The sequence below is a fragment of the Chaetodon auriga genome, chromosome 24, assembly GCF_051107435.1.
Source record: "Chaetodon auriga isolate fChaAug3 chromosome 24, fChaAug3.hap1, whole genome shotgun sequence".
NCBI lineage: Eukaryota > Metazoa > Chordata > Actinopteri > Chaetodontiformes > Chaetodontidae > Chaetodon > Chaetodon auriga.
This window is the reverse complement of record NC_135097.1, coordinates 1,856,703-1,883,792: the sequence shown is the minus strand read 5'-3', so window position 1 is coordinate 1,883,792 and position 27,090 is coordinate 1,856,703. Positions and strand designations below refer to the sequence as shown.

Here is a 27,090-nt window from a genome sequence, read left to right as displayed (position 1 = left end):
GCCGCTGCTGCTGCTGCTACTGCTTCTAAAAATACTAACAGTGATGCATCAGTCTGATGAACTGTGTCCCCACAGGAAGTTTCAAGTCTCTGTTAGCAGATTTTCTAAGAAAAGAAATGAAAACCAGCTGCTGGCCGACATTAAAGAGGCGATCTGAGCAGGAGATCGATCGCAGGCGACGCTCAGCTCGGCCGAACAGTCCTGATCTGGACTCACGCCACACGTCAGCTGATTGTGACTGAACTCGAAGGTTTCAGAGGACGCTTTCATTTTCTCACACACTCACACACACACACACACACACACACACACACACACAAACAAACACACACACACACACACACACACACACACACACACACCTCTGAGGACCCTGTCTGAAATAATGCAGCCCCAACCTGAACCTGAATCTTCTCACTTTAGAAAATGTCCTCACCCTCCAAATTTGAAGACACCCACCCACCCACCCACCCACCCACACACACACACACACACACACACACACACACACACACACAGTTTGATGTTGCAGCTGCAGAGATTAAATATTTTTCCACTCAGCTTTCTGAATGATTTGACAGTCAAATGATCTCAAACATCGCTGACCTCCCTCTCACACACGCGCACACTTCCTCCTATACAGGTTTGCCCGTTGTGTGTGTGTGTGTGTGTGTGTGGGCTCTGTGCGTGCGTGCGTGTGTGTGTTTGTGGGCTGGCCGTGTGTGTCCGCCTCCCTCTCTTCACTTCCTGAATCCCTCTTGTCTCACTCGCAGTGTCATGGGGGACAGACGCGCTGGACTGAAGTCAGACATGGACACGGAGACTGAAGGTGAGACGAACACTTCACTGACTTTATTTCTCTCTTTTTTTTTTTCTTTTTTTTTTGCCGCTTTATCTGCGCCGCGGCGCCGCGTGAGGAAGCCGCGGAGCGTCAGGTTTGACCGCACAGAGACAAACTGCTGCTGCTTTACTGACTTCAGCTTCTGTGAAACACCACATTTACACGAGAAGGACAGAAAAGTACAAGTTACTGAAGTAATACTGCTGGAATGTACTTAGAGACAGAAGAGGGGACAAAACAACTTAAAGTGGTTCAAAGTGTCTCACAGACACCACGAGATTCAATAATCACGTATTTAATGAATCTTCTTGTGTTTCATGTGATAGATTTGTGTATTTGTCACGTCAATCACACTGAAATGAGGCCGATTCACCTGAGAACAGGTGCGCGGGGCGCAGGGAGCGCGCGCATGTCTTTTCGCTTCCTTCTGCTGCGTTCATGTTCTGTCGGAAACACGGACGACGCGTTAAAATGCCAATGAATCTGTTTTCTGCAGCGCTGGAAGAAGTACTCCGACGTTTTACTGTAGTAAAAGTTGCAGTGCCATAGTGTAGAAGTACTGTGCCAGGTGTGCTGCATCGATACCTTCAGTGAAAGTATGGAAATGTTATCAGCAAACATGCTCGAAGAATCAAGAAGCAGAAGAACTTTCACAGTAATATACATCACATCTCTGGATTATCATTAATGTGTTCATCACTTACATGTTGCAGCTGGTGGAGCTGAAGCTAATTTCAATGACTTCATGTACTGAAGGGTAGATTCATCCACAATAACACCAGAATTTATATTCTCAGTTAATAATCTGAATCTGTAAACTAACCACACAAATCAGAAGTACAACACTGGCTTCCAAAATGGAGTACTGGAACAGGAAATACTCAAAGTACCTCAAAATTGTACTTGAGTAAATGTTCTTTCTTAGATTTCACCACTGTCTCCTTTTTGGATGACTTACAACAAAAGTACTTGATACTTCTACTGCACTACGTCTAACGTAGGCGTCATACTGTACTTTGTACTCCATTACATTTGTCTGACAGCTTTAGTTACTTGTCAGATTCCTTCCTGTCCAGTGAAAAGCTTGTATCTCCAGATGAGTTAAGTGTTTGTGCTAAACTGAAGGATGGAGAGTTCCTTCATGTCTTCTTCAGCTCAATAAACTCTTTAAAAAGCTGAAAATGCATCGTCACAAAGCTGAAAACAGCCTGTTTTGTCTGAGCTCGTCAGACTTTTGGAGATACGTGGTTCTCACAGGACGGCCACGCTGCAAACATAGAGCCTAATGAGAGCCGCGTGAGTCAACCACGACAATAACGTTCTGAGCCAGACAACCAAAAATGTGCTGAAAGACTCCAAAGAGCTGATGAATGAATGAATGAATGAATGAATGAAAACCTGCACGTCTCTCCTCAGCTCAGCTACAGCCCGCCTCGTTCTGACGACATCCACCAATGGGCTGAGGCTGTGGGCGGGGCCAGGATGAGTGCCGAGCTGCTGTTGGAGGAGATGCTCATCAAGCGTTCGCAGCAGAAGAAGAGAACGTCGCCTCTGAACTACAAGGAGAGACTGTTCGTCCTCACGAAGAGCAGACTGACGTACTACGACGGACGAGCGGAGGTCGGCTTTGTTTCATCAGCTCTTCTTCTTTACCCTTCAGTTCAGGGGTAGCTGTTATTTATGAATGATACCACCTTCATGTCTGTCTGTTAAATATGAAGCTACAGTCAGTTAGCTGAGCTTAGCATAAAGAAACAGTGGAAAACAGCTCGCTGGGCTCTGTGTGGAAGCCACTGCAACACATACCCGCAGTAAAACCACATCCTGTCATTTTTAGACTTCAGCTGTTGTATTAATGAAACAAAGGTCAATCAATAAGCTTTAGAGGTGCTGGTAGGTGGACTCTGTCACCTTTGGACAGGTCTTGGTCTTTATGCAAAGCTAACCAGTTTCCATCACAGATTCAGAAGCAAAACACAAAGTTGAAGTTTAAGTAAGTAAAAAACCTGTCGTCTTAGTTTATGACTGTTTTTCATTTAATTTTCACAATAAGAGCGCGACACCCATGAGTCTGTTATAACAGCGATAATCAGGTCACATCCACTGCTGAAGGAAATCTCAGTTTGTTTTAGGTTTCTTATCAAAAACCACCTCTGATCTGATAAACTGCAGCGAACTCTGCTTCAGGACAAAACGTCTCCGGGTGAAGTTGAGCTCACGTTCAGGAAAACAGCAAAAAGAAATAAAACATGTTGTTTCCGTCAACAGAAGAAGTGCAGGAGAGGCTCGATCGAGCTGAGCCGCATCAGGTGTGCAGAGATCGTCAAGAACGGAGGAGGAATCATCCCCTGCCAGAACAAATACCCCTTTCAGGTACAAATACAGCTAATGTACTGCACTCAGCTGTAGGTCGTCTTTGAGCCACGTCACATGATCTTTACCAGCTGATAAATTTGACTGAAAGCTCTAGAAAGGCCAAAATGTAGTCTTGAGTTAAAAGTGTGATCAGATAGAGAACGTCTGATGTGGTGAACAGAGATTAAACCAGAGTGGAAGAGTTAATGTGATCTCATAGACGTTGAAGCAGCACAGAGCGTCTTCAAACCGTGAGACGCTGCAGGTATCTTTGCTGCACCTTACACACCATCCTCACCTCTTTTCAAAGTGGAACGCTCGTCTGTGTGTTTGTGTCTAGGTGGTGTACGACACCAACACCCTCTACATATTCGCCCCGAGTCACGACAGCAGAAGTCTCTGGGTCCAGAGCCTCAAAGAGGGTCAGTGTCTGCTCTGTTCTCTGGAAGAAAAAAACAGCCTGCACAGGTGTAAATGTGACACATCACGCCCACAGTTTCTGATCTGAACGCTGAGCAAAGATGTTTTAACACTCTAAACCACACGTCTGAAACTGGTATTCACGCATGGGTCAAAGCTCCCAGCAGCCCCTGCTGTTTCCACTGCACGACAAAGTTCCCATGCGTCCCCTCTGTTTGTGACATTTCACCTGAGACGTGGTGTTCAGACAGGTGAGACTCTGAATCTGACTCATGTCACACATGTTCAGATTCCTCTGTGAGGATGTCGTTACCTCTGACATCAGCCTTAAATCAACAAACACGCTCCTAACTGCAGAACTTGCCTCAGAATCTTAATGTTTTTAAGTTTTCTTCGGTATTAAAGTGATTCTGTGATAATTTTCTCTATGTCCATGAATACACCACAAACAGGAGCTGCTCACAGCTAATGGTGCCACTTTGACAAAATGCAAACAACTTGCTAGCTATAGCTGATTAAGATTAACAGCCGGCGGTTACAAATGAGAAAGCGGCTTTGGTCCACCTCAGTCCAGCTCGAGGTTCTACAGTTCTGTGAGTTCTCCAAAAAGCTCAGGCTTGAACCTAAAGCTAACATTTCAGCATCTTTCAGCTCATTGTTCTGGTTTTCCAGCCGTCACTCTTGCTGTTTGGTTCACTCTCTCGGCTCTCATAACGTTTGCAAACGCAAAAAAGTCAATTCTTTACTTTGAAAGTAATTACGTGAAAAAGTGTTGAAGTATTGTAATCTTTTTGTGTGTTCAACGTGGAAATACTTTCTTTCACATGAGCCACACAAATGACGACTCATCGAAAAGTCGCTGGATCTCGGGGAAACTGTTATTCCAGAATACAGATTCCCGTTCACACGTGACCTCGACTCAGAACGTTTCTGTCCGCAGAGATCAAAGACAACCCGGCCGTCCTGGCCAAGTTCCACCCTCAGTTCTGGCAGGAAGGATCGTGGCTCTGCTGTCGCCAGGCGGAAAAACAGGCTCCAGGCTGCTTGGAGTACAACCTCTTTGGAGACAGTAAGAAACACGCAACCCAAAGCGCTCGAACGCCGCACGGCGTCACTGACCAGTTTACAGGAATTCTACCACGGTTAGCGCTCCGAGTAGTACAAGTATTCAGAACAGTGAAGAATCGATACTACAGTGCCATAATACTGTAAAAATACTACCAAACTTCACCTGTCTGTAGTGCTTTTTAGCCTTTTTAGCTCCTACCTTTGGTTCTGAAGCTTCACACTGACAGTATGGATAAGTACATACAGTGTCAAGAGCACTTCAAGTACTTTCTGTAGTAATTTGGGTGCAGTTACGTTGCAGCTCTTAATTATAAATGCATTAATGTTTAAAGAGTATTTTAGTCCTGATAGAGCTGAAACCTGACTAGTTTATGTATGTTTGGACAGTTAAACCTCCAGTACCTCAGTAAACTCAAGAATGAAACAATTTCCAATATATAGACAGCAGTACTTATACTATCTATACTAAGTAAGCAGATATTCCAGCCATCGTTTCAGTCTAAAACCTGAAAAGTGACAGAAGCATAAAAGTACCCTGTAGAAATACTGAAGTACGGCACATCAAACCTGTAATGTACATTAAGTACAGGGCAGTAGTAGAAGTACTTGGGTAAATGTACTTCATCAGCAGTAATATAAAGTTTCTTGGTTTGTAGTAAATACAAGAGAACGTGTAAAAACAGCAGAGTGATCCTTCACTGTGAAATACTGATGTTTACATACTACGTGTTGGTCATTGAACATGGATATTTTTTACAGTGTAGAACCTGAAACACTTGATTCACCAAGCGAAGAAGAAAAACAGGAAGTCACGCTGGAACGTTAAAGTTAAGCCGTTAGCTGATTCATTCAGACTGACCTGCTGCTGCAACACTACGATAAGCTTCACCAACATCACACGATAAGGAAACGATGTTACAAACAGGCAGCAGAGAGGTCAAAGGTCAGAGGTCACAGTGACCAAACAGCAGACAGAAAAAAGAAAGTGTTCAAACTTTCTGTTCCTCTTTTCTAGTTTCCAGAAAACCTTTGCCTCCGATTCCTGGAGAGGGACGTAAGAACGAGAGGGTAAAACACACACACACACACACACACACACACACACACACACACTCATGATTAAAATGTCGACCACCTCCAAGCATGTTCTCATTCTTCCTCGTCCAGCAGCGGCGGCCTCCTCCTCCGATTCCTCCGGCCACTGACGATGATGACGATGATGGAGATGAAGATGACGATGATGACGATGAAGAGGAGGAGGTGGTGGTGGCGCTGTACGACTTCCCGGGCGCCGAGCCGCACGACCTGAGTCTAGTCAAAGGAGGCGAGTACGTCATCCTGGAGAAGTGTGACTTGAACTGGTACAAGGCGCGAAACGAGTACGGGTCAGTGTGCGTTCCATCACATCCTCTGATTTCCATCACAGTCATCAATACGCAGTGTCCTCAGTCCAGAGGAGACAGTTCCTGCTGAACATCTGCATGTTAGCATCATCGCTGTTAGCATGTTAGCATTACTTCAGAGTGCATGTTTGTCTGGATTAATGACAGTTGGAGCAGTTGAAAGGCGCTCGGTGGAGTGAACCCTCTGCAGGGTTCCTTTACGGACCCTGGACTGGTGGACTGGACTCGGCTGAGCGTCTGGTTCAGGGTCACTGGTTGTTGTAGCTCCTCTCAGTTTAATTATTATTGATTTTGTTCCTTGTGTGTTTGTGTCTCACAGCGAGGAAGGCTACATCCCAAGTAACTACGTGACAGAGAAGCAATCCGGAAACCTGGTGCAGTTTGTGTGAGTTTGTTAATCATTTCTCAGCCGTCGACTTTTTCTTTTTCACGTGTTTTGCTGACAGATTGGTGATGCGAGTTCTGTGTTCAGTTTGGATTCAGCTCATTAAAATGAAAATGTGTTTGTTTGCTCCAGTTGGTACAGTAAACAGGTCAACAGGAACAAGGCCGAGGAGCTGCTGAGGAAGGAGGTGAGCCTTTGTCTGAAAGCATCTCCTCTATTCATCATCACCTCTTCGCTGCTCTGTCCTCTCCTCTGTCCTCCTGTCGTCCCTCTACTTGCCATTGGACACACTCTTCCTGTCAGGTCCCCTCAGGTCGACTCTCTGATGGACATAAAATGCACTCAAATACTGTATCAGATGTTTGATTTTGTGATCCAGTGAGAGAAAACAAGCTTGAAACTTGAAATGAAAACAGGGTGTAAAAGCTCAGTTTGTCTCTGTGTCGCCCCCTGCAGGACAAAGAAGGAGCCTTCATCGTCAGAGACTCCAGCACTGCAGGGACATACACGGTGTCTCTGTACGCCAAGTCTGCTGCAGGGTAAAGACACTGAGGACGTCTTTAAGCAACTACGATGAGCTAAAACGAGCAGCTCTACTTTCCAAACTACAAATCACACACAGTTCACGTTCCCACTGATGATTTTTACACTTTCAGCTTTAATAGGTTTCTTTTACTGACGGCTTTTCATTGTTATTTCTATTGAAAAGTCAAGTCAGGTTTCAAGAGTTTGTTTGTGTTCATACTGTCCAGAAATTAACAGAAGTTGTTTTGTTGTTGTTATTGTTGTTGTTGTTGTTTGTAGGGACGGAGGCGCAGCTATAAAACATTACCACATCAAGCGGACACAAAGCTCGCCTCAGCAGTTTTACCTGGCTGAGAAACACTTGTTCGACTCCATCCCTGAACTGATCGAGTACCACAAACACAACGCAGCAGGTAAACAACACACCACAGTGTCTGCTGCATCTGTTCAGACCTGTGCGCCTCAAACTAACCTCGTCGCTATCCAGATATTAGCGAAAGTGAGGCTGTGTTCTTTTAGCTAAATGCTAATGTTAGCATGCTCATAATGACACTGCCAACATATTATCAGACGTGGTGTTTAACATGTCCACCATCATTGCTTAGGTTGTTAGCATGCTAACATTTGCTAATTAGCCCTAAACACAAACCCCAGGTGAGGATGATGGAGAAGGTCATTAGCTTGCAAAATAACCCCAAACGTGACTGGAAAACCAAACGGACTGTTAAAATCAATAACCAGCCTTGTCTGTCTGTCTGTCTGTCTGTCTGTCTGTCTGTCAGGTCTGGTTGCCAGGTTGAGGTACCCTGTAGGGAAACAGGACAAGTCTGCTCCGTCCACCGCCGGCTTCAGCTACGGTGAGACCCGACAGAGCTCTGCTCGCTGGTATTCCTCCATGCCGACGATGGCTGAAGACGTCACGCTTCCAGTTTCAAGAATTCATTCACCAATTCAGACAAAAATTCACTCAAATGTCTCACAGGCTGAAATGATGAAGTGATGACATTTTCTATCTAAAAGGTCAAAGGTCAGCTTCACTATGACATCATGTTGTGCAGAAAGTCTTCACTTCATATGTTATGGAGGTAAACTGCAGCTTGATGGATGGTGGAGGCAAAAACCTGTTTCTCCCTAACACCTCTCTCTGTTTGTTGTCCCTCCAGAGAAGTGGGAGATCAACCCCAGCGAGTTGACCTTCATGAAGGAGCTGGGCAGCGGTCAGTACGGTCAGGTGAGGCTCGGCAAGTGGAGGGCTCAGCACAAAGTGGCCATCAAGGCCATCAGAGAGGGAGCCATGTACGAAGAGGACTTCATCGAGGAGGCCAAGGTCATGATGTAAGTGTGGGGGAGGGGCTTATGAACATCAGGGAACGGAGATGAAAGAGGAAAAGATTATAAAAAAGACAGGGATGAAAAAAGGAGCGGGACATAATGACCATATGTGAGGAATCCCAGATCTGTGTTTGACCTCTGCTGCTCTCTGCTGGAGAGCAGCAGGAAGTACGACATGAACAATAGTCCTCCTCATCTCTGAACTGCGGTGGCCTGTAATTGAATTATGACGTCATGTTTCAAATGTGAAGCAGTAAACTAAAGTGATAACTCAGCGTAGTACTGACGCTTAAAACTGCTTTGGCAGCACTTTTTATTTCTGCTTGAGAACATTTAAAGTCCAGCAGACGGTTGAAAGTGATGACAGATGACTGATAACTTTGTTCTTCACTCTGTGCTCCTGATTTCAAGCTGGAAGAGTTTTACTACTGAATACAAACATTGTCAAATCAAGTATAAACCACAGCTGATGTTGGTCACTGAAGCTGGACGGGATGCTGAGTAACGCCTCAGTTTGTAACACCAAGTTCAAGTAGTTGGTGGACAGGACCTTTCGTGGACGGTGGACACGGCTGTTGATTAAAACTGATCTGTAATTTGTTTTCTCGTCCAGGAAACTGTCCCACCCTAAGCTTGTGCAGCTGTACGGAGTCTGCAGCCAGCAGAAGCCCATTTACATCGTCACAGAGTTCATGGAGCACGGCTGCCTGCTGAACTTCCTCAGGCAGCGGCGGGGCAGCTTCAGCCTGGGGTCCTTGCTGAGTATCTGCCTGGACGTCGGCGAGGGCATGGAGCACCTGGAGGCCAACGGCTTCATCCACAGAGATCTGGTAACTGCAGCTTACTTTGACATTCTGGATTCTGTCGCTGTTTTTCCACCACAGGAACGTTTTGTATCAGAAATTTGGTCAAATGCAATCCTGAGTTTTACTTGCGATGCACATGATTAGAGGCGGTCCGGCACACAGGTGCTGCAGGCATGGCTAAACACAAACCAAGGTGACTGAAAAACTTCCATTTGATTCCCTTCATTCCTGTTTCTCTCTTCCCTCCTTCATCTCGTCTGCAGGCTGCCAGAAACTGTCTGGTCAATGACTCTCTGGTGGTCAAGGTGTCTGACTTCGGCATGGCCAGGTACGAATTGAATCACATTCCTCTTTTCTCTGGAGCCAGCAGGTGGAGAGGTTGTGCATGTCACGCTAAAATGTTGATTTGTAGGTACGTGTTGGACGACCAGTACACCAGCTCATCAGGCGCGAAGTTTCCCGTGAAGTGGTCGCCCCCAGAAGTCTTTAACTTCTGCAAATACAGCAGCAAGTCAGACGTGTGGTCCTACGGTAGGCTCCCCTTAACGCCGATAAACCATCAGAGCGTCAGTTTAGGAAAATCAATTGTATTTTTTGGCTATTTTACCGTTTGAACAGTATTTATTAAACCTCTGTGTTTGTGGGGATCCAGGTGTGTTGATGTGGGAGGTTTTCACTGAGGGCCGGATGCCGTTTGAACAGAACCAGAACCACGAGGTTGTTACCTTGGTAACCAAGGGTCAACGCCTCTACAGGCCCAAAATGGCCACGCCTGCCATCTATGACATCATGCATCTCTGTTGGCACGAGGTAAGAGCTGTGAGAAACCTCAGCGGATTTGGCTTTATTCTAAATGAAGTGCTGTTAGCCTCCTCGACTTCCTCTTTACTAAGAACAAGATAATTTTCTATTTTCCAAACCCAGACTTTCATCCGTTGGACAAACGCAGCGGTGACAGGCTTTAATCAATCATTAAAATCCATGGTGTGTCCAGAATGGTAGATGCTAATAGCTAATCATGCGTGTGTTGACAGGTGTGAGTCTTTTGGATGTTGAACACAGTTTATGTTGATTTCCTCATGAGCTCTCAGTTACTGTCGTTTCTGTTGACATTATGAGGCTCACCCATTCATTCGTTTGTTCTGTACAGGAGGTTACAGCATAAAACAAAGGAGCTGGAGCGGCGTTCATAGAGAGCTAAAGTCAAACGAAACTCAGCTGAACGTCACGTTCAGGGACAGCCTGAAATATTTACGTCTGAATTCACTCGTTCTTTGTTTCAGAGACCAGAGGAGCGTCCGTCGTTCTATCAGCTCTGCCCGATGATTTCCAACAGTCTGGAGGGTGACACCCCTCCCCCAAACTGATCAACTGACCAATCAGCTGCTTCCACCAGTCACGCCATCTGTGGCGGCCATGTTGGCTTCTAACTCTCGCTCCATGGCAACCTTCCATTCGTCAGGGTGTTATGGTTGTTATTGACTTATTTGCAGGACAAAAGAAAAAACAACATGGAGGACATTTACGGTGTCTAGAACTGACCAACCAGATAGACGGGAGGGACCAATCACGCCAACTGCAGTCCACTCATCTACCAATCACATTTCTTTATCACAACAAGCAGCCAGTACAGCTCACCACCCAAACCAGCTGGACTGACAGCAGTAAACTGAAGCTGCGTTCACAACACAAATTGCTGCTGGATCAGTTTCAGGAAAACTGTACGAATCAGACGCCGGCTGACAGCGACGTGGAAAACACGCAACAGGCTCTCGTGATAGACACATCAGTTGTTCTGCTTACCTGACTGTGGGTTCGCCTCGTGGATCCTCCAGACGTGGACCTGGAACCCTTTGGTCAGAGACCTGTCGGTGTTAAAGAGGACAGTGTCAGCACACAACATGAAGCCTCAGGTCACAACATCTGTTTCTTTTCTTTTTTGTTTGTGTTTTAATCCAGTGTCGGACAAATTCAACTGCAGTGCAAATCTGTTTTCATGTCGTTTTCATCACAGCCTGCACATTAACATTAAAAATACTGTGTGATTGTATTTGTGTTCCTGCGGCTTCACATGTTACGGCATTCACTTATATTGAGATTTACCATTGAAATTCACAGTAGTTTTTGACTTTTTTTTGTCAGTTTCTGAGAAGGAAATGCTCCCTAATTTCAAACAAAACCAGGCTTCTTGTTTCCAGTCAGTAACAATGTGACTTGTTGAAAAGACAGCTGTAGCTAGCTAGTTCATGAAGCTAGCTGAGTTGGTTTAAAATCCACAGCTGACTTTTTAATGCTTCCCGCTGACTCTTAACTATGCACTTCATGGCTACATACAGCACATAACATGCTAAAAGACTGAGGCTAAAGCTAACAGGTCCAAAAGGTAGCATCCTCACCGGTTGATGATTCGGTAAATAAACAGCACTTTTTCCAGGTGTTGTAGTGTACAGTTAGTTAGTTAGTCCAAGTTTTACAGTGAAAGAATTCCTTAATCATACAAGTATAACCCTGTCTGGCTGTTTGAAATAGCACGAGGAGGGAGTTTGAGACGAGCCGATGTGTTTAGCGATGGTAATGCTATCACGGTTAAGACTGGCTGAACAGAGACGCTAACATTAGCTTATCTTCTGATCTGGAACTGGCTTCAACGCTGTGCTAAGTATCGCTCTTACTGCAGCTCCAAACACGACATCATCAATAACACCACAATTACTACAATGATACTGCAAACAGAAAAACCAAAAAAAACAAAACAAAGTTGCACTCTCAAGGAAATTAAGGTAAGTCGATGTAATGTCCTCTAAAGTGATGGAAACAGTGTGTGTGGGGGGGGGGGGGGGGGGGGGGGGCAGCAGTGTCAGATGTAGAGGGGTGTTTGTGTGTGTGCAGCCGTGCATAAACAGCTCGGCTAATGTTGAAGGAGTGGCGAGACGTCATGGATCAGAAGTGAAAACACACACACACACACACACACACACACACACACACAGAGCGCGATCAGAAGTCAGCAGGACACAGCAGTTGTACTTTTACTATCAGCCAGTATCACAGCAGTAACAGGAGGTGTATTGTGGTGAGAGGCCTCATAAAAAGGGTCCTAATAATAACTAACAGCAGAAGTTTGTTTGCAGGAGGAACTCAATGATTCTACATGACGAGCTGAGGTAAGACAGAATCATTCATGTCAGGTTTTTCTGGAAATCTGATGCCTTTAATGGAGAGTTAACAGTACATTACGTTTATTTTACTTTAATAAAGGAAGAACTGATTTGGTCAAACTAGGTTACAGAGCAACAAACAGCATAAAAACATCAAATAATGAGGAAAAACATGACAAATCAAGGTTTTATCTTGAGTGAAAGGATGTTTGATTTGATGGTCTGAGGGTCACGTCTGTAGTCCTTAAACTTCTTTAAAATCCACAAAAAGTAGTGTTCAAACTTCCCTGAACGCCGCCTGACGGTCCTAATTTCAGACTTTCCAGGTTGGTTGCTGACGAGGATAAATTAAAGAAATAGTCTGATGATGTGGAGAAGATGCTAATTCATTTTGTGGTTGAGAGTTCAAAGAGAAGATTTGTACAAATCTGTCAGTCAAATGTGAATCTACAGCCAGCGGCCTGTTAGCTTAACTCAGCACAAAGACCGGAAACAGAGGGAAACAGCTAGCCAGCTCTGATCAAAGGTACAAGTATCAGCACAGTACAGACAGAGTACACAGTACAGTATCAGAGTAAAAACCACAATTTTACCAATTTCCTTGTTGGGGGATTCATGTGCTCACTTATTTCAAGATACAACATGTTAGTGAACTTTAGAAATGTTGGTCGGTGAATTTGACAAAGTCAGGCTGTTTCCAGTCTGTGTGCCAAGCTAAGCTAACAGGCCGCTGGCTGTAGATTCACATTTAGCACAAATGTCTTCTCATCTAATTCTGCAAGGACATGAGTGAGCGTATTTGTCAAACTAGCAAACACATCTGAATCAACATCGAGATGTAAATGACTGGTTCTTTAATTCATTTTCCGACGGCCCAACTGCGGGCCACAAGAGCATTTCCTGTCTAGTGTTCTTCCTGTTTATAGTCACAAAAGCTACCTTTACACTCATTAAACACTGTTAAAAAGCTGATTCATGTGAATCCACTGAACCATTTAAGCTACAATCACAACAGGAGGCTCAATAAACGGCAACAGCAGACAAACAACCTTTTTAAAATTGAGGCAACATTGAGGCAAACTCACCAATTTCATCTCTCATTGATTCACAGATCTATAAAACTCTGACAAAAACGGTCTGAAACATCCACAAAGGTCCAGAAGATCCACTGCAGAGAAGACATTTAGTCCAAAACATGATAATAATCCACAGTCTTCTGTGTTTTCTCTGCAATAACTTCCAAAAAAGTGGCCAAACGGCCGCCATCTTGTCTCCAGTTATTCAGTGGAGTCTCAGGTTTGAAACTGACCAATCACGATCTGCCAAGATGACTGACAGTTTGAACAGCCAATGAAATTGTGAATTCACCAATCGGCCCCTTCAGAGTGTAATTCAGAGCTCCAGCACCTGGAATCAAGGATTTCAGTGCTAATAGGGATATTTCACTTGGTTTGAGGTGACAAATAAAGTTCATGGCCTCAACGTAAAGATATAGGAGCAAAATATAGGTGTATATGCTTTAAATATGAATATTAATGGCCAAAATTTCAATTACAAGAATATATGTAAGGTAGGTATTTATGTAGATAAATCAATGGTAAATTGCCTTTTTTTGGAGAACCTATAGATACACCCTTAAAAAAAACATGAAAATATTCAGTTTCTTCAGCGTTGCTATCAGGTTTTTATCGAACTTGGATGAGGACAAGACTTTATGCTGTTGTCCCATTGTGTTCCAGATATAGAATTAAAAATATGTGAGAGGTTTAGAGGTGAAATGTACTTGTACATTGCCTTTACTACCAATATTACTACCACTACTGTAAAATATAACTCTAATAAAATCTATCTATATGCTATCTGAAGTCTTTTAATCGTCCCTTGTCTTTTCTTCTTCACTGTCAACATTTCCTCCTCCCTCTCGAGGAGTTTCTTTCCCTCCTCTCTCTGCAGTAAACTGATCTGTTCTCCTCACGGTAAAGGTCAAAGGTCAGCAGGAATTTGTAACAGCAGGAAGTGTGTATGTAACTCATGAATCTTTGATAGCACGAGCAAATTGTTCTGGACCACGGATTTATGTGTGTGTGTGTGTGTGTGTGTGTGTGTGTGTGTGTGTGTGTGTGTGTGTGGATGAAAGACAAAGAAGTTACTGAAGAAACTGATTTATTATTGATAAGATTATGAACACCAATAATGACATCTGATTGCATTATTGATTAGACTGAAGTTCCACAACACTATTATGAGATTATGTAGGTCTGGCGCGCGCACGCACGCACGCACGCACGCACGCACACACACACACACACACACACACACACACACACACCCTCCCATCTTTGTCTTTTTTTCCTGTCTTTCTGTTTTAAAGCGTTGCCGTATTCATATTTTATCGAACTGCTAATAAAGTTTTGACGAACTTCTAAATCTCTTCTCTTGCTACTTCCTGTCCTCAAGATGTCGTGGCGTTCGTCCTTCCGCTGCTCAAAGTTTCGCCATGTCTTCGGAAAGCCGTCCACCAAGCAGCACAGCTACGACGGGGTGCCAATCACACGCAGCGTCCATGACAACCACTACTGCGCAGCCAATCCCTGCTTCATCGCTGTGGTGACGGAGTGCGCCGGGGGCGGGTCCTTTTTAGTCCTGCCCATCCATCATGTGTGTAGTTCAAACATACTAAATAGTCATTCAGTTCTTTAAAAATTAAGATCGTTGCACACACAACATTTGAAGAGCTTCTGCTTTGAGTCACAGTAATCTAATGAGATCAGAGAGACGAGGACAGCAGTCACAGGGGACACTTTACTGCACTGAGTACTTTGAATACATGAAGTACATTTTCCTGATTATACTTACATACATTCAGTAATGTGTTCAAAGCAGTACTTCTACTTGTAACAGAGTGTTTTCACAGTGAGGTATTAGTATAAGACTCTGAATACTTTGTCCACCACCTTGAAAGAATAATTTCTGTTCACATTTCTCGATTGATGGAGCTGAATTTGGTGAATCGTCATTTCTTGCCGTCTCAGACAGGCAGGGTGGACCCTCAGCACCCGAGGGTCTGCGGCCACAGCGGGAGGGTCCTGGACGTCAAGTGGAACCCGTTTGACGATCACTGCATCGCCTCGTGCTCGGAGGACTGCACTGTAAGACTCTCCTGTTCACGTAATCTCGTCTTTGTGTCACATGTCTGGCTTCTCTCAGGACGGTTTGTGTCAATGAGGGTCTTCAGCATGTGTGTGTGCTGGCAGGTGAAGATCTGGGACATCCCGGTCTGTGGCGTCCAGCAGAACCTCACCAAGGCCCGGAAGACTCTGATTGGTCACTCCAGGAGGGTGGGACTTATTGAGTGGCATCCAACAGCCGAGAACCTGCTGCTTAGCTCCGCCTACGACTACAAGGTCAGGCACCTCATTGGTCAGAAGCAACTCTGTTTCAGCTAAGGTCCATTTATCTGGTCTGTTTTCAGGGATGTGGACTTAAAGCTGGTTTGGGCTGAGAATTGGGTCCAGTTGTCTCTCAACTCTGAACTGTGGCTGCTCACTGATCAAGTCTGGCAACAAAAAGCCAGATTTAGGCCACCTGGTGACGGGGGCTACTCGAGTTACTATGCAATGTTTGTTTTTGCTAACTGAGCTTCCATTGGCTTATAATTAGCATTTTGCTAACACGTAGAATCTGGACAAATCCTGCTGAAGACAGTGATTGACTGCAGGTGAAAAAGAGCAAATACCTTCATCAGACTGAACAATCTGTGTGTATTGAGGCGGTTAACCTTACCCAAAGAGACAGCGCTGACTTTGTCCCTCTTTTTGCTCCAGGTCCTCCTCTGGGACGTGTCCCAGGTGGGTGCAGTGCTCAGGTATCCGGTCCGGGTGGTTCTGATGCCCGTCTACCACCGCTACCCTTCTGACACGCTGCTGCTGTCTGTCAGCTTCAACAGCGATGGCAGCAGGCTGGCGGTCACGTCCAAAGACAGACGGGTCAGAGTCCTGGACCCGCGGACAGGAAAGATTCTACAGGTCTGTCTTTTAAGTCTTGGTTTTGTCTGATTGTGCGTCTGAGCTTTGTCATCATGTTCGTAATGTTGCTGCAGGTGTCCAGCAGTAAGTCCCACAGGGCCAGTAAGGTTTTATACATCGGGGGGCTGAAGATGCTTCTGTCCACTGGCAGCTCACCCTGGAACCACAGACAGATCGTCCTCTGGGACCCTGTAAGACAGACAGACAGACAAACACACACCTCTACAGTGATGGAGATATATTTCTGTATATTTTCATTTCCACCAGACATTTCAGTCCCTCCTTAAACCCAACATTGTTTTTAAGGAATCTAAAATACTGTTTGCGTCTCTTTGTCACTGCGTCGGTGTGTTTGTGTGCAGGACGACTTGTCTGAGCCTCTGTACGAAGAAGATCTGGACGGATCTGCAGGAGTTCTGTTTCCGTTCTATGACCCAGACACTCACATGCTCTACGTGGCTGGAAAGGTCATACAACACACACATATTCCACGTCTACCCAGAAGTCACATTTTAAGTTGAACCAGTCTGAAGCTGCCTAAATACACGAACACTGACTGCTTCAGACAGACCTGATCAGCTGTACAGAGAATCAAAATTCAGGAGTTCAAGGGCCATGTAATGTTGTGATGCATTTGTGTACTTTAGGGTGACGGGAACATCCGGTACTACGAGCTGAGCGCTGAGAAACCTTATATCAGCTTCCTGACGGAGTACAGGTCCCTGCTGCCACAGAAAGGACTCGGTGAGATCCACAACTGTGTTCGTACTTGTTAAAAAGGAGTTAGCTAAAAGTTCAGTGTTTTGATGCTTTATTTTCTTCATCTGCACTCCCTAAAACTCCCAAACTGAAGCTTAGCTTTTGTAAGATGTACGCTATGTACGAAAACACAAAGTAAACAACAAAGTTAGTGATACCATTGCTAGATACAAGGTCATAAATGACCCATTCTGGAAGTTCAGCTTGCACAGTACAGAACTTGCTTTACAAAGGACCATCTTTAACTAACCGTTCTGATTGGTATTTTAAAACAGACTAACTTAAGCTAGCTGTCATACTTTATAAGAAAAGGATCAAGAGTTCACAATTTTCAGGCACTACCAAGTCTGCCAAAGCTTCCCAGCACTCCACCACCAACTCCACATGTCCTCTGACCTCTGACCTCACTTCAGGGGTGATGCCAAAGCGCGGCCTGGACGTGAGCTCCTGTGAGGTTTTCCGATTTTACCGTCTGATTGCCATCAAAGACCTGGTGGAACCACTGTCAATGATCGTACCACGAAAAGAGGTCAGGGGTTACGCTGTAGTTCTCGTCGTGGTGCATTTACTAATGATGGAGACGGGAAGAAAGCAAAGGACAGAAAGTGTGCACTTCTATGTTTTCCTCTCTCCTTCCAGTCAGGTATCTTCCAGGAGGATCTCTACCCAATGACAGCTGGAAACCAGGCAGCCATGACGGCTCAGGAGTGGCTGCTGGGAATCAACAGAGGTGATGCATTAGTGCCTTTGTGCCAAAATGGCTGACAGACACACGCTTTTAGCTTCTAAGTGATCCACCATAACCACCTGTCTTATACTCCTCCATCAGGCCCTGTACTCATGTCCTTGAAGCCTGGGACTCGAGTAGCCAACCCATACCCAGAAACCCCTGCTGAGAAGGGGGTAGTGAGGCAGCTGAGCTCCCTGAGGTTCCAGATGGGTCCAGCTGTTGGTGCAGTGACCGGGACAGACCTGGACTTCATGGAAGAGGTACAATGCTGTATGTAACCACAAAAATAAAGCCAGCTTCAACATTACTGTAAAGCATGAAGCCCCTAAACCAAACGTAGAGCAGTGGACAGTATTTACAGTAAAGCGAACAAGGCCTCTGATTGGCTGCTGCTGTATAAACCGGCTGATCATCTCTGTTGAGGCCTTCCTCAAGGAGCAGCTGGCCTACCAAGACGCCAAATACCCCAGAGAGGGGAGCGATCTGTCGGGGTGGCAACCAGACGAGACCCAGATCCCTCTGTGGACGTACCGCTGCACCCCACACTGCTGCGAACCTGCAGAGAGGCCGCCGCCGACAACCGAGAGCGAGGTGAGGCGCTCATCTGGTGAAAGAAAGGTTAAATAATAATGATGATATGTTCACTTTCTCCTCTTCTAGCCAAGAAATTCATTTTTTCTTTCAGCTCCTGCAGGCATTTTACAAACAGCAAGATGAGATCAGAGGCCTGAGAGAACAACTGAATCACAAAGAAGTTAGTATTCGAACACACGGCATCGTGAGGCTTCATAAAGCCTGAAACTCTCTGAAATCAAGCGTTGATGTTGTTTGATGGTAATTAGAGTTAACGAGTTTTATGGCCTCTGTGTTTTGGGGATTTCGGTGATGCTGGCGGTTTGTGTCGTGCAGGCGAGGATCACTCAGCTACAGCTGGAGATCAAAAACACCAGAAACAACATGAGGGCGACCTTCTGATTCCACCAATCAGCTCTCACTCTGCTGTTTCAACACTGAACCAATCAGATGGCTCAACAGTTCCAGCCAATAAAGGGACCAGTACTGACATCCTGTCATGGTGTTTGTGTTCTGAGCTTTTTATGAAACGTGAAGGAGGACCACATTGAACGGTGTCTGTATTTGTTCCATTAAGCAAAATTAACAGGTATCATGATCTAGAGAAACTCCAGAGCGACAAATCCTGACAAACATCTGACAAGTACTCACATCTTCAACTATAAGTATAAATACAGTGAGGGAAGCCCTCGTTTAATTTACTTAACTGGGAAACATTAACATCAGGATACACTCAAGTATTAGTGATTATGCAGAACGACCCGTCAGAGTAACGATGGAGCTCTTTTTATTCTTATGTAAATTCATTAGATTGACCTGTAATCTTCCTCTTCTGACCGTTAGCCACACGGATCATGTTTCCATAGCAAAAACCCGATTCTGTGATCTGGTATCTTTTTAGAGTGGAGGCCCTGTGATCAGTGGATGACTCCCTCCACCTCCTGCACCACATGAATACGTCAGATTAAGTTTGGTAATTTAATTTTGTTTTGTTAAAAGTAACTGAAGCTGTTTTAAAAACTCGCAGTGGAGCAAAAGTACAATATCTCCCACTGAAATGTAGAGGAGACATGAAGTAGCAGCAGTACTCGAAAACTGTACTCTTGAGTAAGTTTACTTCCAGCTCTCCGGCGCTCTCTGCTGGACTCACAGTGTAATGACAACAACCTTGAACACCTCTGCGATTGACTGGTCAGCTGATCAAAACACATCTGCTATAAACTGAAGCGGCGTGTTGGACGACTTTGACCTTTCATCCATCAAACGAACACCTGCAGGGACGAGTCTGTTTCAGTTTGACCTGAAGGGAAACAAAAGGCCAGAGAAGAGACGCCTGGAGCAAAATGTTAAGATTTTATTTACAAAGTCCTTTTTGTGTTTTTTTTTGTTTGTTTGTTTTTCCTTTAACTTACAGAAAGTAAAAAAAAAAAAGAAAGAAAGAAAACACAACCTCATCTAGTCAGTGTAAGTGTGAAGGATCAACTGGGTCTCTGAGCAGGAAGAGAACTGAAGAGACGATCGTACAAAATTAAACAAGAACAATTTCTCTGAAAAAATATTTCTTTTAAAAAGCTCTGTTTGCCCTGAGCGCGCTCGGCCTCGGGGGGAGGGGTTCGACCGTCCGCCGATGACATCACAGAGCCTGCCGGGAGCGCGGTGACGACATCGTAGCTGCTGATTCGGTCCCGGGGCGGTGATGTCACAGAGGGGCGTGTCCGGGGGGGAATGATGGGAAAGGAGGAGTCAGGGGTTTGGTTATCGTTAGCATCCCTAAAGTGCCGTCACCTCCCACGTTCAGTCTCCTTCCACAGACACGAGCAAATTTAGCTTTTTCTGAAAGTTCAAGCTTTGCTTTTCGTGTTTAATCAAATAACGATTCCACGTTTACGGGAAAACGTTCTGACAAATATTACAAAAACAGCGATTTAGACAGTTTCTACGGCCGACTTTCCTCCTGATGGAGTCTGATGCAGAAAAGTAATGAAAACTCCAGTTTATGTTGTGATCACAGAGTAACTCTGAGGAGAAAGTCTTCAGCTGTGGCGTCTCTGTTTAAGTTTCGGGGATGTGTTTACATCTTGTTAACGGAGTAGGAATCTGGAGCTCAAACCGTGGTGAAATACCGATTGTGTGCTGCGTTTGTGTTTTCGGGAAATGCAGACGTGATGCGTCTGTTAACAAAATTTACACACGATGTGTTTTTATGTGTCATCAAAGCTTCTGATTGGTCAACAAAGTCCTGTTTCCTACGTATTCTGTCAGATTTAATCCCAAAATCAGACTCAGTTAAAGCTATTTTGTGAAATGAACTTTGATCCCAAACAGTTGGTCCATATTTCTCTGGTTAATGTCACAGACGACGAGGCGCTCTGTCGCCTTTCAATCTGCTGGAGGGCTGAAACGAACACTGGATCCAGTTTATTTAGAATCATCGTCCACATAAAAAAAAAGTCAAACATTCTCTGGTTCAGCCTCTAAAATGCGTCGTACGCGATGATGAACAGATTATCTTTGGGCTGGACGTCACTTTCTGCTCTGAGAAATAAGATTTGTCACAATTTTCTGGCATTTTAGAGACAAGAACAGTGACTCGCAGCAGCTTCACTGGTCATGAAACAATGGTTAATTTGAGTTTTAAGCAGTTTTGTGAATCTGAAGCTCCTGAGTTGATGCGGCGGCACAAACAGAGAAAGCAAAAATGACACAAACAGGAAGTTTTTCCGGGCGACTGCAAGATACTTTGAGGGGAAACTTTCAGAGATAAACGGTTTTAAATGTTGGTTCATCATTGGAGCGGTCGCTCTCTGCTGGACGATATTTACAATTCTGGTGATTAAATGAATCTCTATGAATTTTATAAAGTCACAAAGTTGATGAGAAGCGTTTTGGTCTGCAGGAGAGGAGCTGAGGAGTGGGAGGAAACCAGGTTCAGAAATGGAACGCAGCCCAGGAGTCGACCGAGCGGGAGGAGGAGTCTGAGGAAGGGGAGGGCGAGCGTTGGTGGGGGGTGGGAGGGGGTCATGTAGGGGGAGGGTGTATGTGTGGGGGAAGGGGGGGTCACCGGGCAGGAGGTCAGAGGGGTTTGAGGGTCTCCACGGGTCCTTAATCATCATCCTCATCATCGTCAGGGTCCCTCTTCCTCTTCTCTCCTTTGGCTGGAGACGAGTCCTCATCTGCAGAGGAGAAGCCAGAGGGTCAACGACCACAACCACAACCACAACCACCATGACAATGACAACAACAACAACAACAACAACAACAACAACAACAACAACAACAACATCATCAACATCATCATCAACAGCAGTCGATTGTTTTCCCGCCGTTTTCAGACGATGACACTGCAGGGAAAGCTAAATAAAACACTTCAGCCGCACTCAAATACTGTGTGGAAGTAAGGGAGCCACTGACCTTCATCCTCCTCATCTTCCTCATCCTCGTCATCGTCCTCGCTGTCCACGTCTCCGTTCACCTCTCCGTCCTGCAGAGAAAAGTTGGTTGTTGACGGTTTGTAAACTTCGAGAGTTTCCTCTGACTGTTTACTTCTGCTAACAGCACCAACGAAAAACTCCAGGCTCACCTCGTCGTCACCGCTGTCTTCATCATCGTCATCATCTTCAGCCACTACGTCCTCCTCGTCCTCCTCCTCCTCTTCCTCAAAGTCCTCTGACTCGCCCTCTGGAACACAGAAACAGATGAGGGATGGATGCAGCTGGTTCAGCGACGGGCGGACGTGTCTGAACGTGGACGTGCCTCGTGGACACTCACCTTCTTCATCTTCGTCCTCGACTCCGTCTCCCTCTCCGTCAGAGTCGGACGCCTCGCAGTCATCGATGTCGTAGCCGTCCAGGTAGGTGAGCTGAGGGAGGAGCTTGAAGATGGACTCCCGGTAGTCGGCCAGGTTGGTCACCTCGCAGTTAAACAGGTCGAGACTCTTCAGCTGGGGCAACTTTTTCTGGAGGGGCAAAGAGACATGATGACGGACTGGACCTGTTTGATCCGTCTGATAATACTGTTGCTAATGGTCACATCTGCATCCGAATTCAACAGTTTTATCGATTAGGAATTGGCTCCATCGAGATAAGCAGCTCATTGTTTATAGGTTGTTTGCAGTCACGTGACGTTAAATTCAGATGGAGGGCAGGAAGTGAAAGTTCTTACTGTGCTGGTTTAGATGAAATTACAGGAGAAAGGTAGAAACAGAAAATTGCTTCCTGACCTCCATCTGCAGTTCATGCCACAAGAAAAAAAGAGCGATGTGACGCCATGTGCCAGCAACCTATTCGCCGCGTCTGTTTCTGCTCATCCTTGTTTTTACTGAAACTTTTCCTCCTCAGCCAAACATTCGATCTTAACAGCTGGATGGAAACACTCCATCACACACGGGACGTTTTGTCTGAACAGACGTGAGATACGTGGGTTTCTACATCTTAGATCAAAGTGTACTTTGGAGTGCGGCTCCACCCACCAGCGGCTCCAGGGTGCTGATGTCTTTGAACTTGTTCCCGCTGAGGTTCAGGTGCGTCAGGTTGACCAGCCGCTCTGCCAGGACCTCCAGACCGCCTGATATCCTGTTATCACTCAGCTCCAGCTGCACACAGGGGGAACAAAGATCTTTATTATCTTTGGGCATTTTAGTAGAACTGACAAATCGATTTAGCTCCATATTCAACGACTGCAGACATGCTAATATGCAGTTTGTATTGACAACACAAGGTTCAGCATGAAGAAGAGTTTATGCAGTAACCTCTTAACATTTGTATGAATTTGTTTGTTTTTTTGATAAAACCTTGTCTACATTTTGGCTCTGTTACCTTTTTGAGTTTGTCCAGTTTGGGGATGTCTGCGACGCTGGTCAGGCCGACATTGATGAGGCTGAGCAGCTCCAGGTTGGAGAACTCTGCTGTGATTCCTTCGATCTTCCCTTCACTGGAGCGACAGTTATCCAGAACCAGCTCCTGGACCTGAGGGCGGGTGGAGTTAGTCCAGTGTGGGCCAAACACCGCCCGGCGGGGTTTAAAATGAGCGATTTACACCAATTCAGACAAGAACACCTGACATAGGAAGGCTTCTGATCAGCTGCCCATTAAAAAGGTGTGTGCATCTGCGGAACACTTTTATAACCAATCAAAACTTGCTTACCACCTTTTTTTTTTCTTTTAAACTTTTCTTGTAAACTGTGATCTTCGTATGGACTGTCAGCAGATGCAGCGCTTCTACAGAAACCTGTTTCATGATTACTTTCACTCCCTGATTTGACGGTTGTGGTGACAGAATGACTAATTCAATCAGTCATTTCACTCCTATGAACTCACCGCGTAGCGTTCAAGACAAAGACAGGTGTTCTGAACGTTTTCCAGAACATGTGTTACATCCATCTATTCTTTAATTACATATTCACTGAATGAAAGTATAACTGTACCACTTCAGGATGGTATTTTATTTAGAGAAGCGATATTGGGCAAATTTTTTGATTTTGACTTCTTTTGCAAATGAAAAACAAACTTATGCAGACACGTATCAACAATATTTCAAACATTATTCAGCTCTAATTAAGACCTGGAGCAGCAGAAAGTGATCATTTTCATTATCGATTAAATTCCACTGATTTATCAATAAGTGATTGGTCCATAAAATGACACTAAACTGTGAAACCAGCCTATATTCACACAATGATTTTTGGCATTTTAGCTGAAAAACTCCTTCACTCCTATATACTGTCGGGAATAACTGATTCAGAGCAGTGAGCCATTGAGTCTGTCAGGTTTCCTTCCTGATGAGCTGAAAGCAGCTGAAGCTTCTTTAATAAAAACTGAGGTGAAAATCCAGCAGAATCCAGCACAGGGACCAGTCCCAGACTTAAGTTTTGGAATGGAACGGATCCCGGCCGAGCCTCTGTTTATAAACTCCCAACACATGTCACGCTGCTAAGTTAGCTCGTCTGCTAGCTCTCTGCTAACTGTTCCCGATTATTATCCCAATTTATGCCCACACGACTGAGCCCTGTTGAAAAGGACGCGGGTTTTATGGTGTTTTTTGGGGGGTTGTAGTGAACACGACTACAGAAATACAAGCGAATACGAAGCAGCCGCTTTGGGAAGCTAGCGTTAGCATGCCGCTGGCTACGAGTCCCCAACACGGGCTCCGACTAATCTCTGGAGAGGCGACGACATCAACAACGTCGATTTGGGTCGTTAAATTAGTGAAATTAACGTTATAAAACTACAAGAAAGCGGGATTGTGGCTGAAAAATGTTATGAGAATATTTTACCAGCATTACAGCATGAAAACCGAACAAGAATGACGCATTTCCTGTTTTAATGTTAACTTACACGAGCATTACACGGTAAAAAAACAATATCGTGACGAGTCATGTTTGCCTGCTAACGTTACGCTTCGCTAGTTAGTTGACTACGTCTTTAACGAAAACTAATCTGCAATGAATGGTGAAGTTCGCCGACATAACAAGATAAAGTCTCTTGTGTTTTTAAATTGTTTACCAGCTTATGCAGTCATAAATCGTCTTATAACTTTGAAATATGCGGTCCCAGCCATTAGCCATGCCCGCGAAACACAGACGTGCAGTTCAACGTCCGCGCATAAAGCGCATATTAATTTAGTTTCACCTCACGTTATTCCGTTTGTAACTGACATTTTAAACTGTGCAAAGCAATTTCGACCTAAATAAGCGACATAAGTGTGAACATAAAACAAAAAAAAGGCGGCACTTCAACAGCTGCGCAACTGGGCTGTTCATCAGTGATAAAACTGATGACCTCCGGTGGTGAATTTAAGATTCAGAAGTTCCTAATTAAACAGTATTCCGGGTTTTATACCAGACTGGATCCTAGCTTTTAACAGTAAATGTACATTTTGGCACTTTCGGAGACATGCAGACACCCTGCCATGTGCTCGCCACCCCTCCTCCTCCGGCCGGTCAAGTTTACGCCGCATAAACACAACAAACCAGGTTACTCACTTCTGTCGGCGACCGGTGCCTCAGTTCTAAGGAGACCCTCTTATTCATGTCCATTTTCCTCTACTTTTGGCCTGAGTTTGGGTCTCTGCGATGTGAAAAACTTGTTTCTCCCCGATCCTCTCTTCAGTATCAACACGCGGAACCAGTGTGAAGTTAGCTAGACTAAAAATAGAAGGCTTCCGGATGAGGTTTCCTAAATAAAAGTCTAACGATCACAACAGGAGGCCAAAAACATTTTCCTTAAAGCAAAGGTATTGATTTGTTTCTGCAATTTAACGCCATATCAAATGTATACTATTACTAATACCTTTAGACACGTCTGTTTTCCTATATAATCCAAGCAGTTCTCTTGTATGCTTGGAAGTGTTTCACTTGTGCATTATTTTGAAGACAAACTATTTCACTTCCGGTATTTCTCTATCTTTTTGTGTCAGACTTGATTTGGGTAAAGGACGAGTGAAACGTTCCTATGTCGTGGGGAAAGTGGGTCAAGCCGTTTGTTGCTTTTATAGCCCTCAGATAAATCTGAATTTTAATTTGCACAGTGCACGTTGAAGACCCAACAAATGCTTAAACCCAATAACGAAATGAATTCTGTTTCATTAAATACAGATTAGAGTTATATACTTACTACAAACATTTTCTAAAGCTTAATTACCCGAAGGGTTCATTGGTAACGGATGTTAATATTGTTTAAAGTTATCTGTCTTTTGCATCAGTGGGATAAGGGATCAGTGATGTGTATACAACAACTCTTATTTAGTAAGTGAAACATGTAGATAAGATAATGCAACTTCCTCCTCCTCACCTTTTCTTGATTTTCTAAATATAAGGCAAGAAACAGTAAAGAAAAAATGGTTCTTTTTGGCATCATTATTGACAAAGACTTGATTTTCGCGCGTAAAGGAGAAAAGTACAAAATTCGTGTTTTGAGGGGCAAGTGAACGCATCAGTTGGTTTAAAGGAGGGAAACAACAGCGGGATGGGAACCACGTGTCCACAGCGCCACCGGCGGCCAGTCTGTCTCATTACACTGAACCACAGTTATTATCATGACGCTTTCAAGTGCAGACACGCTGTCAAACAGTTTGCAACGACACAAAAATGCACAGAAAATCTCAAAAACATTCCTGTTAGAGCTCACAGCTACTGTAGTAGTTAACTGATGATTTGAAATATTTCACTCAAACAATTCAGAGTCAGCAAAGACACAAATCAGGATATTTCTCAGTATGAAATTCCTTCATAGTTACCTCATTTTTTATAATATCTCTATTTGAATAACGCTGGAAGTACTCGTTATATCCCTACAGTGTCTGCGTGTTGGACTTGCTGTATAACGTGATTATACCCAAGAATACTGCATGTATTACAACAGTACTACTGCCAGTGAAAAAAATCCTGCATTGAAAAAAGAAGTCGCTAAAGTAAAAGTAGTTTATAGTAATATTAGCAACAAAATGTACTTAAAGTATCAAAAGTAAAAGCACTTATAATGCAGAGTGGCTACAGTCATATAAACAGGTGTATTACTTTATCATTAGTACTGCAGTATTAATATGTAAGCTGTCGTTGGTCAAGGTGGAGCTACTTTTAACGACTTCCTACTTCACACTAAATGTGTCAGCATAGAAGTAGACAGCAGCAAAACACTGAAATACTCAAAATACAAGTACTGTGCCTCAAACTTGTGCTGAAGGACAGTACTTTACTACATGCTGTGACTATAGT

General features: G+C 44.5%; 4 protein-coding genes across 7 annotated transcripts in view; 2 read left to right on the top strand and 2 right to left on the bottom strand.

Annotated features, from left to right (window-relative positions):
- txk (TXK tyrosine kinase) overlaps positions 1–18,723 on the bottom strand; it is a 30,305-nt gene extending 11,582 nt beyond the window's left edge. For 2 of the 3 annotated variants that reach the window (XM_076724976.1, XM_076724974.1), the window contains exons 1-2: positions 16,077–18,723; positions 10,939–11,000 (exon numbers count right to left, since the gene is read on the bottom strand). The gene's annotated coding sequence lies outside the window, so the exon portion shown is untranslated. The remainder of the gene's footprint in view (positions 1–10,938; positions 11,001–16,076) is intronic. The other variant, XM_076724975.1, reaches the window with a different exon arrangement.
- On the top strand, positions 711–11,169 carry tec (tec protein tyrosine kinase). 2 transcript variants are annotated; one of them, XM_076724968.1, is made up of 18 exons: positions 711–829; positions 2,258–2,461; positions 3,110–3,214; positions 3,537–3,618; positions 4,557–4,685; positions 5,700–5,752; positions 5,855–6,069; positions 6,407–6,472; positions 6,605–6,659; positions 6,929–7,011; positions 7,277–7,410; positions 7,780–7,854; positions 8,161–8,332; positions 8,943–9,159; positions 9,399–9,463; positions 9,548–9,666; positions 9,788–9,945; positions 10,419–11,169. In XM_076724968.1, exons 2-18 carry the CDS (start codon positions 2,324–2,326, stop codon positions 10,500–10,502), a joined length of 1,950 nt encoding a protein of 649 aa, XP_076581083.1. In that variant the 5' UTR covers positions 711–829; positions 2,258–2,323; the 3' UTR covers positions 10,503–11,169. The 2 variants fall into 2 exon arrangements, with proteins under 2 accessions (XP_076581083.1, XP_076581082.1); XM_076724967.1 differs by having other exon boundaries at positions 5,852–6,069.
- On the top strand, positions 14,742–18,820 carry LOC143317076 (coronin-2A-like). The gene is made up of 13 exons (XM_076725017.1): positions 14,742–14,951; positions 15,326–15,442; positions 15,548–15,697; positions 16,118–16,318; positions 16,393–16,509; positions 16,681–16,785; positions 16,966–17,062; positions 17,491–17,606; positions 17,717–17,807; positions 17,907–18,067; positions 18,231–18,398; positions 18,493–18,561; positions 18,717–18,820. The coding sequence occupies exons 1-13, from the start codon at positions 14,751–14,753 to the stop codon at positions 18,780–18,782; spliced, it is 1,659 nt and encodes a 552-aa protein (XP_076581132.1). The 5' UTR covers positions 14,742–14,750; the 3' UTR covers positions 18,783–18,820.
- An 892-nt stretch (positions 18,821–19,712) lies between these two features.
- LOC143317066 (acidic leucine-rich nuclear phosphoprotein 32 family member D-like) lies at positions 19,713–25,523 on the bottom strand. The gene is made up of 7 exons (XM_076725006.1): positions 25,360–25,523; positions 23,195–23,344; positions 22,849–22,971; positions 22,149–22,335; positions 21,961–22,058; positions 21,792–21,861; positions 19,713–21,553 (listed from the first exon to the last, which is right to left on the bottom strand). The coding sequence occupies exons 1-7, from the start codon at positions 25,411–25,413 to the stop codon at positions 21,483–21,485; spliced, it is 753 nt and encodes a 250-aa protein (XP_076581121.1). The 5' UTR covers positions 25,414–25,523; the 3' UTR covers positions 19,713–21,482.
- Between the last annotated feature and the right edge of the window lie 1,567 nt (positions 25,524–27,090).